Source organism: Aquila chrysaetos, chromosome 5 (assembly GCF_900496995.4).
Source record: "Aquila chrysaetos chrysaetos chromosome 5, bAquChr1.4, whole genome shotgun sequence".
NCBI lineage: Eukaryota > Metazoa > Chordata > Aves > Accipitriformes > Accipitridae > Aquila > Aquila chrysaetos.
Genome location: NC_044008.1, coordinates 11,288,055 through 11,304,422, shown reverse-complemented (window position 1 = coordinate 11,304,422; position 16,368 = coordinate 11,288,055). Strand labels below are relative to the sequence as shown.

At 35.7% G+C, this 16,368-nt stretch overlaps 1 protein-coding gene across 17 annotated transcripts in view; it reads right to left on the bottom strand.

Annotated features, from left to right (window-relative positions):
- Positions 1–16,368, bottom strand: part of CACNA2D1 (calcium voltage-gated channel auxiliary subunit alpha2delta 1) — a 436,639-nt gene that overhangs the window by 125,233 nt on the left and 295,038 nt on the right. For all 17 annotated transcript variants that reach the window (XR_003923336.1, XM_030013900.2, XM_030013901.2 and 14 more), the window contains exon 7: positions 8,370–8,501. Coding sequence is in view for 16 of the 17 variants with exons in the window: in XM_030013900.2 (XP_029869760.1) it covers positions 8,370–8,501 (132 nt within the window). In the remaining variant the exon portion in view is untranslated. The remainder of the gene's footprint in view (positions 1–8,369; positions 8,502–16,368) is intronic.

Genomic DNA, 16,368 nt, shown 5'->3' with positions numbered 1-16,368 from the left:
TTCCAGAGGTTCCTTCCAACCTCAATCATCCTGCGATTCTGTGATTATTGTCACTTCTTCTTGCCTTTTAAAAAGGCATCAGAAATTCTATATTAGATAGTCCATATCTGGTCAATGAGATACATCCTTCCAGAATATTCATCCATTTCAGGTGTCTGACTGGAGTATCTTATCCTCTGAGGATGACCATATTTCCCCTTTCCTTTTAAAGCATTTCAGAAATGAAAGTTTTGGCTATCAAAATACTATGGTGTGATATATGCAATTTTACATCTTTGCAAGTTTCAATTGTATTGGAACGAATTGGTAATTTCAATGATCTTGCGAAAATGCTGTCGGATTACTGCTTTTAATTTGAATCAAAAACTACTGGAACCCTATGTCTGGAGTAGAATTAAGCAAGTGTCATCTTAAAATGACATCTTAAAAGCTACTACTAGTTTCTAGAATAGAAGTATAAACTCAAAAATTAGGCAGGAAGGTGTACATCTACCAGTACTACTGAGAAGGTGCTTCAACATTTATAATTCGTGCTCTCTTGCCATCTCACAGAGAATCTGAATTTTAAACTTGGTGGTGCTCAGTTTTTCTGTTTTGGTTTTTTTTTTTTTTTTTTTTTTACTTTTTACTGTTTCTAAAAATTTGCCTTTCAAAATTCCATAATATCAAATTTCAGGATGGTTTGCTTAAAAAAATCCCACAAAATATATTTCAGCTTTCTTACATGGTAGTGATGAAAACTGAGTCTTACTCTTGAGTTACACATAAATAATGGAAAACTTTCCATTGCAGGACAAAGGCTGGAAATTTCTACAAATATTTTTAAACCTGGTGGATTTTGTAAAAGAACTAGAATTGAAAACATGCATTCAAGACAACTGAGCCCTCAGACAAAAACAAGAAGGAAAGAAAATAAGTTACTTATATGCCCAGTCCTATCTTGCCTTCTGCAGACAACTCAGCTAAAATTCTGTTTGCAAACTGAACATTAAGAAACAGGAAGGGTTTTCTCATACAAGTTATATGTGTGGGAAATATTTGGAAAAGCTGATTGTGATTTCCCGTTGAAAAGAAGAAAAGAAGCTGTAATTAATTTCCCAGAATGCCGCCTTGTAAATATAGATTCCTTGTTTTCTGAGATGACTCAAGATAGCCTCTGAGCATGCACTGGACAGTAGTGCAGGATAATGACATCAAGGTCCCTGCGGCTGCAAGTCAGAACAGGACCATGCACAAAACAGTATCATGTCTAACAGAACGCAATACATATTCACTACATGCCTTTATGTCTGAGTCTGGCTTTTCTGGGCAGGCTTGTCGATGCAAACAAAGTAACTGAAATTCTGATTTCAGTTACATTCTGGCACATGGATATTTAAAACTTCATATTTTTAACCATTTTTTTAAATTCCCAGATTTCAATGCAGTGTGAATTTAATTTTACTGAATCTGATCTCATCCATCACATTGTATCTTCTGGAAATTAAGTTTAGTAACAAAACCTTAAACAACAGAAATCCCTCGCCTATAGCTTCATGATAATATTTTATTTACCTGCATATTGGTCACAAAGGATTCTGTACGTACTGCTTACAAGGCTAAGTCAATGAACAAAAATGCCTCTGGTAATGATATGCTTGTAACATGAAGACTGAGGCATTACAGTTGGCTGTGAAAAAACTCACTCAAAATGTCTGAGCCATTTGATTTCAATGACTTGACAATTTCACCAGTCAGTCTGTTAACTTGTTTTAACAATTTTGACATATTTTAACTATTATTAAGAATTATTAAATGTCAAAAGATTAAATTAAATGCTCAGAAAATATCCACATTTTGGGAAAACATGTATTGTGTATAAAACCTGTAGCATTTCACATTTTTGATATGTTAGTAGTAGCTCTGTGTTAATGACAGGTGAAATGGCCAATTGTAACTTGAATAGAAAATTTTCATTATGCAGAATCCAAAGTACTTGCAAGCTAACTTCAATACATCCAGTGTAATAATTTTCAGATCACTTGCAAACAACCACTGCATGGCTTGTACTTAGTTTTTGCACTGATGGATGAACAAGGACAGAAAACATGTGGAGTCTTCTTTTCATCTTCAATCAATAAGCCAACAAATGCAATTCAGTTTCTGATCAGAAGGAGGTTGTCTGGTGCTACTTTGTTTCAGCAAACATTACTTACCCTTTGAGCAAGAGGGAAATTATTAAGGGAAAGTAGAAAAGATTATGGAATAAATTGTAGTCTCATGCAAATATGATTATTTCTTCAGATAAAATCAGTCCGTTCTTTAAAAATGAAGGGCCCTACATGTACCAGCAGGCTCTGCAGCCTCCTAGGCAATTGCTGCCGATGTTCAAGTCCACGTTTACATGGTGCAGACGTGTAACCTGGGATTACTGATGTAGGAAGAGGGAAGGGACAAAAAGCTGCAAGAAATCTCCTGGAAGCCTCTGCCTCTTGGCTTGGGAGCTCCATTTAAGCTCAAGCCCTTGCTCCTTGCCTGAGCTACACTGTGTGAATGTCTGTGCACCATGTTGTATTTTGCTGATCCTGACCTTTTCTCAGGGACTTCCTGGCCTGACCTCAGAGCTGCGTTGTCAATATGGACTTGTTGGGCTGACATGTGAAGCTGACCCCAGGACAAGCACTGCATGCACCAGGAGGTCTTAATATGTCCAACTTTTTTAACCATGTCTTTTCCACACATTAGTATTTGTGTTGAAGAAAAAATAATAAATAAACAAATAACACCCTACTTCCTAAAACAAGCACTGAGTACACTGTTACTTCTGAACTGACAGTAATTCTACAAAATAGAGTAAGATTGGAAGTAAGTCGAAAAACTTTCTCCATCCATACCGGCCCAGCAGTGCTGGTACTCACTGACACTCTCTACATGGACAGATACTGCAAACACAACTAGACATTTTATGAAAACAATTACACATGATGTTGTTTCTGTCATTCTGGATGACAGTATTAAGATTTCTATGTGAGTTTTTTCCAAGTTTTCTTCTGGAAGTGGAGGAAAACACAGAGTGAAAAGGAAAATTCTACTATGATGGAGACTGCTCACCCTCCCCATCAGCTATTTATGCACACTTGTAAGATGCCCCTGAGTCTCATCTTCTCCAGGCTGAAAGCTAGCGCTCTCAGCCTCTCCTTGTATGATAGATCCTCCAAGTCTTTAATCATCTTTCTCAGTAAGTGTCTGTCTCTCTTGTACTGGGGAGTTTAGAATTGGATCTTTCACTCCAGATGTGTCTCACCAGTGGTAACTCAAGGGGAATGATCACCTCCTTCCACCTGCTGGAAATGCTCTGCCTAATGCATCCCAGGCTGTTGTTGGCCATGTCCAACTCGTCCATCAGGGCGCCAGGTTTTTTTTCTGCAAAGCTGCTTTCCAGCTAGTCAACCCCTGCAGGTACTGGTGCCTGCAGTTATTCTTCTACCTGATGCAGAACTTCGCATTTCCCGTTGTTGAACTCCATGAGATTCCTGACAGCTCAATTCTTCAGCCTGTTGAGGTCCCTCTGGCAGTACAACCTTCTTGTGTATCAGCCACTCCCAGTTTTGTAACCTCTACAGACTTGTTGAGGGTGAAGCCTGCCCATCATCCAGGTCACTAATGAAGATGTTGAATAGCACTGGCCCCAGTATTGAATCCTGGGATACACCACTTTTGACTGGCCTCTGGCTGGACTTTATGTCACTTCTCACAACCCTTTGAGATCAGCAGTTCAGACATTTTTTACTCCACCTTACTGTCCATTTATCTAAGTTGTACTTCATCAGTTTGTCTATGAGGTTGCTAAGGGAAAGAGTGTCAAAAGTCTTCTTGAAGCCAAGACAAATAACAACATTGCTTTTCCCTCATCCACCAAGTCTGTCATCTCATCCTAGACCATTATCAGGTTGATCAGGCATGATTTCCCCTTTCACCCATGCTGACCACTCCCAATCACCTTCTTGTCTTTACTATGGTTCAAAAGAGTTTACAGGAGGACTTGCTCCATCACTTTCCCAGGGACTATGGTGAGTCTGACACCTTGTAGTTCCCCAGATCCTCCTTCTTGCCCTTCCCGAAGATAGAAGTGACACTTGTTTCCTCAGGAAAGAAGGAACCTCATGAACCTCTCCTGGTTTCCATGACCCTTCAGTGATGATCAAGGAGTGCCTTGCAATGACATCCACTATTCCCCTCAATACTCATGGGTGCATCCCATCAGGTCACAAAGACTTGTGCTTGTCCAGTTTGTTTAAATGTTCCCTAACCTGATCCTCCTTCACTGAGGGCAAGTCACCCTTGTTCCAGAATTTCCCTCTGATTGCAGAGGCCTGCGATTACTGGGGGCTGATCTTATGAGTAAGGACTGAGGTAAAGAAGGTAATGAGTTCCTTGGCCTTTTCTGTGCCTTTCGTCAACAAGTCCTCTGCCCCAGCATGGAGCAGCAGGCCCACATTCTGCAGCAAGTCCATATTTTTCCTTAGTCTTTTACTGCTGATGCTCCTGTAGAAGCTCTTCTTGTTGTCCATATCCTTCACCAGATTCAGCTCCAAGTGGGCTTTGGCTTTTCTAACCATGTTTCTACATGTCTGGACAGTGTCTCTGTATTCCTCCCAGGTCATCTGTCCTTGCTTCCACCTCTTGTACACTTCCCTTTTAAATTAATAATTTTATCAGGTATCTTCATCACCTAAAGATAGATTCCTGTCTTGATCCTGATACAACTCCATAAATGTATGTAAAAAGGAGAATGCATTCTTACAATGCTGAAACCATCTCTTGAAAGAAAGACTAGTTTGTGATATATAACTTTAAACATAAGCATGAGTATATATTACATCCTTCCTAAAAGTTCCATTCACTTTATTTGTTTATTCTTCTCAGCTCTTTTATTAAACTGTTTAATAATTCTCGAGTTGCTCAGAGCTCATACAATAGCTAATAGAAATCTCAAAATTGTTCTTGGCATCTTCATATCAAAATGGATGGTTACCAGTACAGTAAGAGAGCTTAGCATTTCTCTTCACAAATATGCTGCCATTGAAACTAATGAAAATGTTGATACTAAGTACCCTAACTAATCTTTAAAATTATTTTAGGCAAGACACACTTGCTTAAATAATTTAAAGAAGAAACTCATACTGACTTCCTTATGAGGAAACTCATACTGACTTTTTAAATCAAGCTGATTAAAACCCTAACCGAAAAAGGAGAAAAACAAGTTTGATGCCCATGAGGTTTTCTGTGTCTTTGGCTCTTCTCTGCCATTTCTGTCTTGATGCTTGAGAATGAGAGCTGAACTAAGTATGTTCTAGGGAAAAATATTGAATAAATGAAAAGAACTAATGTAGTAATCTATGAAGAGAGAAGCTGACCTCAATGCGGTCTGTAATTTTTCTGTTGGGGCATCTTGTAAGGTAAACATAGGAACTTGCTATACAGTTCCCTTTTATGCTTGGCACTGGTTCTGCCATCACTGCAAATATCAACATATATGTGTGTTTATATATATATATATTTCTAATACTTAGCTTTCTTGCACATCTGTATCTATCCATCTACACAAATATCTTCCTAAATTTAGCTTGCCTGGATTACATATTTTCTTCTTCTTCAAAACATAACCAAAGGTAACATCACATAGAATGCGGTTTTCTCCTCAGTAAAAAGGACATTTTGCATAAGGAACATTTGATGGAATAATTAAGTCATAACACTAAAGGAAGCGAATACTTTGGTACCATTACTTCCTCTACCTGATATTGTTAGCTATTTTCGTAAAATAGAGTTTCCTATGCTTATTCTACTGCATCTAATTACTATTGTATCTAAGCCTAATACCATTTATTTTAGTGTATAAAGAAGAAGGTCTGAGGAAAGGAACTGCCATATGTCTCAACCTAGGTCATAGTCAGAAGGAAGCTGCCTTGGCCTCAGGATAGAGACAAGGGAACACAAATGTACCAAAGAGTCAGACAAAGCCCAGCTGAAAATTACATGAAATCGTATATGTGATGCTAGAGGAGTGTACACCAATACCAAAAATAGAATATATGTAGGAAACAATGGGATATATGTAATAGAAAAATAATCTTATATTTCACACATACTTTCCACACATGGGGTCGCTCACAGAAAGATCCCTTCAAGCTGTTGGTTACTATGGTGACAAGGACAGCCCAAGAGCCTACTTAGGACAGAAGTTATGTACCACCTAGCCCATTACTGAAGGCAGTGGGTTATTATCAGATAAAAACATTAGTTCAAGAAACCTGTGATTAAAGACACCCTCTATAGCTTAGAGTTACCAAAGATCAATTTTTTTAAGGGAGGAAAGACTGAGTGGATATAGTTCAGATAATAATGAGCAGACTCATCTATGCATTTTAACTTTGTTTTTTGATACTTCCAAATTCTTTCACTAATATCGTCACTATGGAGAAATTCTTCACTTTGAAGCAGGCTTACCTAAGGCCAATACAATGAATCAATGTTTTACAATTTATAATATCATTTTCAAAAAGCAAATGTGAAAAGCATCCATTCCAGTATATGAAACTTGATTTCATTGACAGCACATTTTTGTGTGTCAGCAAACTGAGACAAAGAGTTTACAAAATGACAAAGATGGACAACCTTGCACAAAGACTTATTCTAAAAATCTAAAACCCAAAGGGCTTACCTGTTTGAGCTATAAATGGAAGGAAGTAGGAAGAAGATGCACAGAACAAGACACATACAACTTAAGGACTGTCAGACTGCTGCAGGTTACTGTGTGTGTGTGTAGAATTTAGGAATTGGGAAATTACCCAGGAATTTATGAAGTTAAGTTCTAACAGGACTAGACAGCTAATAAGGACTTAGGCACTTAGCTATGGAATAAGCAGGAGGTGTGACGATCTCAGTTTTATACCAAATTTAAATTTGTGTTTAGATGGAGTATATACACGCAACATATCCACCTGCAAAATACGGAAAACAAGCTTCTCCCATTTTATAGAGATGTTCTAAGGAAGAATACATAGAGACTCTGAGGCTCCTCTGTTGTGCTGGTAAACAACTGGAACAGACAGGTTAGCTAGACATAAGAATATATTTTTCAATATATGAGATAATCTTACACTTGAAAATGAATTTCCTAGAGATTGGCACAGAGATGCATTTAAGAAACATTTCTTTTTCAGCACTTGCAAAACATCACTGTATAGTAAGCAGTGACAAATGGCGAACCGCAACACAGTACTAATATATCCCAAAAGCATTAAAACAGAACACTTGGAAATAAAAGAAATATTAAATTAGCATTTTCATTATTATTTTTTTCTGCAACATCTCACTGTATTTATTTCATGAGCATCTAGCATGACAAAACAAACAGGATTCAAGTGCTACGAAATATTCTTCCTGTAAACTAGCCTAAGGCAGTTTCTCTGCCTGTGCTAGCAATTGTGCTAATGATACAGTAACAGCTTTAGAATAATCCCCTTCACCCTCAGAAACACAAGCAATCTTGTATAAACAGAAGAGAAAGGATCTCAAAGTTCTTCCTTAGCCAGTTGTAGGCAAGAGACAAGACACTGCGCACAATTGTCTTGTGTGTAGTGGACACATTATTCTGTCAATGATAACAGCATCACTTAACTAGAACAGCAGCAGCACAGGCAGTATGCCTTGGCATAAAACAAGCCTTTCCATTAGCTAGTACACATCAAAAATCAAATTAAGGCTACTGGTGATCTAAATTCAGTGAAATATACATCTATTTAAATTAATTAGTGTGATCCAGTAATGGGATTCTTCAACAGGTGGAACAGATGCTGGTTGAAATGATCAAGTTTTATTCATTGACCTTAGCTCTAACGGCAAAGACAAGCAAAGACATAATTGTCAGAGACTGTGGATTCTGCAGGACATAAACATAGCACGGTGCAGTCATATTTTCACTGACTTTAACCATAAGATTGTATGTCTAGTCACTGAGTTACTGTTTTAGAAACTAGACAGGTACAAAAATCTCACTGGCAAATATTCAACCGATTATTTACACAACAGAATTAGAAATAGAAAACAATAAAAAAATAAAATTAAACTCCAGCTTTTCAAAGGACATCTTCTTCCGTTCCTCTTACTGTAAAAAGTACTAGTTATATATTTCACCCCCAGTTTCTTCTCCCTCATACTAGCTTTATGCCAGAATAATTTCACAGTCCTTGAGTTACTTCTGATATACAGAAACTGCATCTATGTAAGAAAGTAATTTTTAGTTCTCTCTTATTGCTTGTAAATAATTCAGGATATTTTCAAGGCAATATGTGACATAGGACAGTTCTTTAGGAGACTTCAGTTACCTGGGTAATACCTCGCGAGGCCAGTTGCACTACCAAAAACCTGCCATAATAAAGTGGGGTCTTCTTCTCTGTTCCGCTTGAATACATCATCCAACGCTGCAGTCCAGTTAAGTTCATTTAACACTATCGTTGCTGTCAAAGAAAAAACATATTTGGTATTACAAAGTTACATCCTAACACAAGCAGCCATGACTACAAAAAGCAAACCAAACTACTGCAGAAAGTAATAACATTTCATTTAACTAATCCACAAAGTAAATTTAAAGAAACACAGTCCTCTTCCTTGGAAGTTTTCTTTAAGAATTTCCTTATGCTCTCTTCTTCCCATTGCATTATTTGTATGCAATGACTGTTGGCTTATTTGCATAGCCAATATCTTCGACAAATAGTTTGTTTATGTGATGTCACTGTAGTTGCACTTCCCAGTTATAGAAAAATACATGCAAGCATGTAAAGTTGATGTTTACTAATTACAGCATACTGCAATAAGAACAACTAGAATGACATCAACAATAGTAGGTATTTATCTCTTATAAGGTAACAAAGACATCCCCTTCCAAATGGATGCTCTAAGAGGATTATATGGGAAAAAGACAATGATGAGTTATTTGAATTTTAGTATTAAGGTGGGACTGCATGCACAGTAGTACTCATTATTGGATGCTAACAAGATCTTAATGTTTATAGATGTGATCACTTACAGAAAGATCAGCAATGTGAACATTAATATTTATGACTTGGGTCAGTTCCACAATGAACTTAAAATACAAGGAAATTCACAATTCAACTAAACACAGTGTGGCCAGTTATACAGAAACTTACATGCACAAAGTTGTCCTGTACCAATGCTTGTTTTGATCAATCAAATATATTACCTAATCAATCAAATATATAATATATTAACATGTTCTATGCCTTTTTGAAAAAAGATATGTTGGGAAACTTACTCTAAAACTGATGAACACTGCTACAGTAATAGTCAATTGACTACAGTCAGTAGTCAATGAAATTTTATTGTGATACAGAATAACTTATGATATCACTTATGATAAATCATGCTTTTCACCTCATTTAATCAGCTGTAAATATTTCATTAATCCTCCCTCCTCCCCAATCTTAATAATGTTAGGCAATAGCAAGTATTCAGTTAATTAGAAAAAGCAAGAGCTTTTTGTTGGTTTGGTCACTGATTCTTTCTTTTGTGTTGCCTAATGGCATTGTATGTAATGTTTCTAAAACTGAAACACCTAGATTAGCAAGCCAAGAGTGGAAAGAGAACTAGAGGGGAAAAAACAATTGAAAACAGCTAAAGATGTAGGTATAAATCCTACAAAAGTTAACACTGTAATACAGATCCTGCTTACACTATGGTATTGCACACAGGAAAGAAAATTCAACTTCTCTTGCTAATGGGCAAGTCAAGTTGAAATAAACACAGTTCATGTTTAAGGCCCCTGAGTGGCATCACAGTACAAAATTTGATATGTAGGCCTACATTCTAGCTCTCTGCTACCGTGAAAAAAAGAAACAATAAAAATAAGGACAGGTTGAAAGTTAACATTTGACAGGCCATTTCCAAAGTGAGGCTGTTAACAGGTACTAGAGAAATGAGATCACAACATCAAATTTTATAGGCTTGTTTTTAAAGGTTAAGGAGAAAATTGCTACACCATGTATTTTGCAGAAAGGTTTATCTGTTTTTTTCAAAGTAGTTTTAAGATAACATTGCTCTCTCAAGATAGAGCTTTTTATAGAAATATCAATTTCCAACTCTTGACATTCCCTGTAAGCAATAAGGTTGTACTATATACCTGTCTCTTTGTAAAGTAGATAATTATAAATATATATATGTTTACTTAAGAAAGAGGTATAATTCCCTGAGGCACCATGAGAAGTTAATTATCATTTAAAAATGGTTACTGTTCAATTAACTTTTCTAGATCCTGTTTGACCTACTGTGTAATTAAGCATTATGTACAGGCTTTCTAAATTTGACTTTGTGTCAGATCTTACTTCCAGAAGTGGCTCCATGAAGTCATTAGAAGCTCTGTCATTTACTTAGACAAGAACTTCCTTTCAGCTTGACTTTGGTTTTTTTCATGTTACTGTTTCCCCATCTGATGTACAAAGTACTTGGCCCAGTAGAAGCCTATGCCAATGGTTCCTGGTGGCACTGGAGCTTAGGACACTTACTTAAGGCACATGGGAGACAATAATTCTTACCTCTTTGCCAGCTGAGAAAGCATTTAGGTTTCAGGGTCCTCTGAATTCCCAAGCCCCATGACAATATAAACCAATGCATTTCTTTGGTCTTGTAACCTGACTTAAAATTGCTGCAGCCTCTACCCCCAAATCTGTCAGTGGCTTTACCATCCTTGTCAGACCACTGATACCCCTATTCAGCAAAACATTCAATCAGGAAAAAAATATCTTTCAGTTAATCATTCTCATAAATGCTTTTCTAAATTGGTGACCATACACCCCATAAAAAAACCTCTTCACATCTGAAATGTGATACAATATTTCTAAAGAGAGGATTTCCTTCAGACCATAATCTTACTAATGAATAAACTATATTCAATGAAGATATATTAAACATCTAACTATACATTCACAAATACTGATGCAAAGAGTGTCTGTGTAACATCACCCAAAAATGTATTGTAGTTATATATATATGATCCTGTATGTTTACACATACCTCTGCACATACACAGTCATACGTATACAAATACATATTTAAAATGTATGCATATACAAAAATGGACAAACTAAAGAGACAATCTACAAATAGTAAAATAACTAAGTACTGAAGTACTGAATGGATATATTGGAACTGATAATTTCAGCATTTTATTAGACTTGTTGAGATTAGGCTATAAAGCAAAAAAATATAGCTTACTAGATCTTATTTGTAATATTTGTAAAGAAGTGATACTTTACAGTCAGAGTTTTATGATCTTATTTATGTCCCACTTTCCTCCTCCTCCTCCTCTATAACTTTCTCCCAGAGACAAATAAAATACCCTAAAAAAATGCAAGAACTTGGAGCAAGGGGAAAAAAAAAAACAACCCAACACATGAAGTTGGAATTAAAAAAAATAAATAATGTGGAATTCCAGATGAGCAACAAGAACAGAGCATCCTAACAGAAGTAAAACTAAACAAATCTGGAAAAAGGCTACTAACAGTATAACATATCTGTTCTCAGGTACTGAAAAACATATCTTCCTGCACTCCAGAAATTCACAGTTAAGGGATCAAGTCTCATTTCAGACATAAACTTTAATGGCACACATGTAAGGTTCAACATGTACCACCTTCCTCTTAATTCACTTTCTCATTATGACAACAATTTGTGCTTGGAACAGACACACAGAGTTTATTTGGTGGGACTGATAGGTAAATAGCTGATTGTACAATCATTAAAACAATTATTCCTGGAACAGTTTGCTATTTGTAATTCAAATTTGCTCCCTTCATTCAGGGGTTTTGTTTGTTTGCTTTATTCTATCTATGGGTACTTGATATAGAATGCACCCACATTTGTGTTAACTAATCCAGTAATCAGTAAATAAGGAAAAGGGTGCTGGGAATTTAAGCTTTAATCATGTATTTCTCTAAGTGTTTTTCCACAACTTGTATTACTCTTGCTTCTGCTAAAGAATACACCCTGGACTTCAAAAGGCAAGCTGTAAATCAAGTCCCCTACTTTTTTTTTAAATGCAATACCTCTTGTAATAGGCAATTTCAAACCAATACCTCAAGATTCTTATTTAAAGCCCACAGCAATGGATTTGAAACTCGCCGACCAAAGAAAAGCAAGCAAAAATGCTCATAAACAGCAACAAAACTATTCTTCAAATGCTTCCTACTAAAATATCATGATTCTCAATTTGCACATAAAAATCAATGCAGTGCTACTTTCACTAGCTCATAGTAGAGACTATGGAACCTGTCAGAATACCCTAATTTGAGAGATATGGATTTATACTGACTTTGTGAATATGGTGAGAATTTCATTTATTTTTCTGTTATTAAAAAAAAATGCATTTTACTAAAATAAAATGTTTAGAGGTGTTATAGTCACACCTACTGAGATGCTGTATATCCTAGAAACACTTGCTTTTCCTTTTGAGTTAACTTCCGCACAGGAAAGAGCTTTTGACTGATAATTGGCAGAAAATCTAGTTGAAGACAACTCTCCAATAAGCTTATTTCCAATTCTGCTAAAAGAAGTCTTTGAAGATTACTACTTCAAAGTACTTCAGCTGCTACCTTTCACTTGATATGGGCAAGTTGAAAAAATAAAATTTATCATCACACAATGGGAAACATCATTCTTTCTGGCTAATTCCACTGAACTCCATCCATCTTTTCCTTTTTTCCCTCTTCTTTATGACATGAGGTTTAGGGGCCTTGACAAGGAATGGATTCAATTTTCCTCTGCAAACACAATCGATATAAAATAAAGAGCACTACCATGCTCTCTTTAAAAGAACTGGAATACACTTCTGATGATTTATTCAATATACAGGCCCTGCCCTACATACAAGGTAGAGTACAACTTTATTTGAAAAGCCCGAGAGCTATTTACTATATCTGAAAATATGTGAGCTGCTGTTCCCTGACATGGCAGCTACACGTACACTGGGTAGAACAGAAGGGAGCTGCTCAGCAGTTCATTAATCTTCTAGCGTGTGGAATGTATTACACTTCCATATCCCGTTTAATGAAGTTGACTCATTGATTTCTTTAAAGATAACACTGACTAGTTATTGTTATGAATAAAATATATATTTACAATCAAATATTATGGTATTTAAAAGCAGGCACAGAGGGACAATACATTTGCAAGTGCATCTTTTTGTATACATGTGTGCAGACACAGAGGCTTCCATCTGTAGCCACGCTAATCAGGTATTATAGAAACTCTTCTGAAGGTATAAACTAGTCTTCTTTATGATTTATGTGTTTCACTAATTTTTTCAAGATTACATTCCTTCCAGCTTTTGTTAAATTACATAGAATGTTACACACTCTCAACTGTCACTGGAAAGTGGTACTCCCATTTCGTTTTACGTTGGACTAAGAAGGAATGGTCTTTTTGATTTTAACATATTTTTAATTAGATTTTTTCACTGGCTTATATAGATATGTGTGTATATATATATGTACACACGCATACAAATTTTCTCCATAATTCCCAAATATAGTGATTCGAAGAACTATTCTGGTAGTAACTTGAACTTCAATCCTTGAAATTTAGATGCATGTTTTAAGCCATCTTCTTCTCTCATGCAAAGTTCAGCATGAGCAAAAGGCCAGAGCAAAGGAAAGATTATACTAGCTCCAAACTGAACACTGTCTCCAAGGTAACTGGTCCTCAGAGTAGAATCAGAAATCTGAATTTAGATACTTAGGCTTTCTATAGAAAACAGCAGGAAAGTGTCCAACTCAAAACAGTCACCCAAAAAACTTCACAGCTGATTAGAAACCAGTTAAAAGAGAGTCATAGGAAAATTCTGAGAGCTAGGGGAGCTGGGGAGTGTTTTATCCAACCTCTCTATAGAGTTTAACCAAATAAACCAGAGCACACTGTGAGATACATACATGGATTGCAGGAGTGTGTATCTACGAACTGCATGATTTCAATATAGTTTGTGCACATACTCCAGAGTACCAAATTTTCAGATTAGTTACAAACATTGTAATAACTTGTATTTAGTTTGAAAACAGCCACCAGCTGATTTGGAAGTGTTCTATTTATTTATTTATTTAACTGCATACTTTGAAAGGTAAAGAATTACAAATGGGAAAAATATTACAAACTGAATAGACTGTGTTCATTTTTATCAAAACAAGGATTTATGAATGCAAAGGAAATTTATTCTTTTCATTCAAAGCACGGGAGGAAAAGAAAAAAATAAGTCTTAAAATTTAACATACAATAGCTGTTATATAGTAGCATTTACAATTGGGTAGGTCATTACTTCGAGTGATGCTCTGCTGGATCTTGTATATATAAATCAGTTTCAAAATCTTGCTTTGAAAGTAGCATTTGTATTTCCTATCATAATGGAATTCAAAATTACTGGATAATCAGAACTGTTTGGGTAATATGCATTCAATGGTGCATAAAAAGCAAAGTATTAAAATACAATTTTTAGCATATGGAACAATAATGAAATCAAATAATTTCAACCTCTAAGATTGCTGGAAGACAACTTTATAGAGTAGATATTTTACACTCTTAATTAAAAGCATAAATGATAAAATGTCAGTACTTTTTTCTTTAAATGAACAACTTCTCTACTCCCCATTAGATATGTGGCATTATGTCCCAGACACTTCTATAAATAATTCTCTGAAGAAGTCACTGAAGTCTAGCATACTGTTGTGTCTGTGTCAAATCAAGTAAATTAATTGGCAATGCCATACGCTGTCTGCCGACTGGCTTAGCTGCCACATGCTGATGGCTAGAGAAGCACAGTAAAAGCTCATTAAAATAAGAAACGCCCAGGAGAAGGAAATGAGAATAAAAATGTCAAGGAGACAAGATGGAATTAAGCTTCTATTATAGCTCAACAAAAAAGAGTTAATATAACACAGTCATAGACTCTTCAATATACACTCATAATTTTTCAACAAGTTACTTATCTCTATAAAATGACATCTATATTATATACTGCAACCAGTCTTTCTGCATCTTAGAAGTTGGGAGGGATGAACACTGGTTTTTGCCTTGCTTCCTCTAATATCAAAATATACCAGAATGTATTCTAGAATGGAATAATACCCGATGTAACCAACCATACAGTACTGTAAGGGTTTTTTTCTGGGAAGATGGCAAGAAGACAAAATATATGAAAGATACTGTTGATTAGAGTGCTTCTGGAGGACTTTCAGATTTTGTAGAGCTATGCATAGTGTAAGAACCTAAGTAAATGAAAACCAGAATGAACTTATTAACGTAATTACAGCATATCATTATTTTTCACTATTTATTATTAGTTTTTACAGGTAACTTCAAAGTAGGCCCTCTAATTGGAAATAATTCCTTTGTTAAAAAACCAGATGAAGTATTATTTTTAAATGACTATGCTGTATTTTTATGGAAATATCAGGGATTAAATATCAACAAAACACCCACTTAGAAAGTAATGATGACTATATTGCACTTATTAACTCTGGTCTTCCTTCACTTTGCTCTAATTTTTTGTTAGCATTTCAAAGGATATCATAGTGACACTCAAATTAAACTAGCTATAGAGATATGCTTGATCTTTAATGAAGACTTCTCTCTATAAAAAAATTTAATTAGTTGTTAACAAAAACAAACCAACCCAATCAAAAGACCATCTGGAAATGGTTCTGGAATAGTTTACTACACTTTGCCTTCAGTCTGCCAGGGTACCACCACTTCAATAACTTGCCAGTCACTAGAGCACCTTACAAGATCAGTAAATCTTAAGCAGTAGCTGGGTTAAGGAAAAGAGCTAGAAATAGGCCAACTAATGCAAAAATGTTCTTTCTCCTACCTCATGCTTTCTGCAACTTTTTAACTATTTTGCCAATTCCCATTACAATTTATATTACTTGTAGTCTGAAAACTCAATTCCAAAATGGATGCTATCACATTAGCTTTATGTAGATCACCTATTAAAAAGTTCTTACAATTTTTCTTACAACATGTACATTGTCCTTCAACAGCAATTCCTTCTGTCCTCTCCCCAGCCATGGCAAATTGGAAAGCACAAGTATCTCCAGCAAAAATAGAGATACGTTAATACAATAAAATAAAGATCGCTTGACACATTGTCTGGGATATTGTGTGTTTGTTTTGTCCATTATGCCAAAGAGATGAATTGCAAGTGGACAAAGTGCTGAAAATGGCCACTAAGATACCTGGTGAAGAACAGTAAAACTGTCTTCTAAAAGAAGACAGAGTTTGAGTAATATAACCTAGAAAAATGAGGCAGAGTCAGAAAGCAAGCCC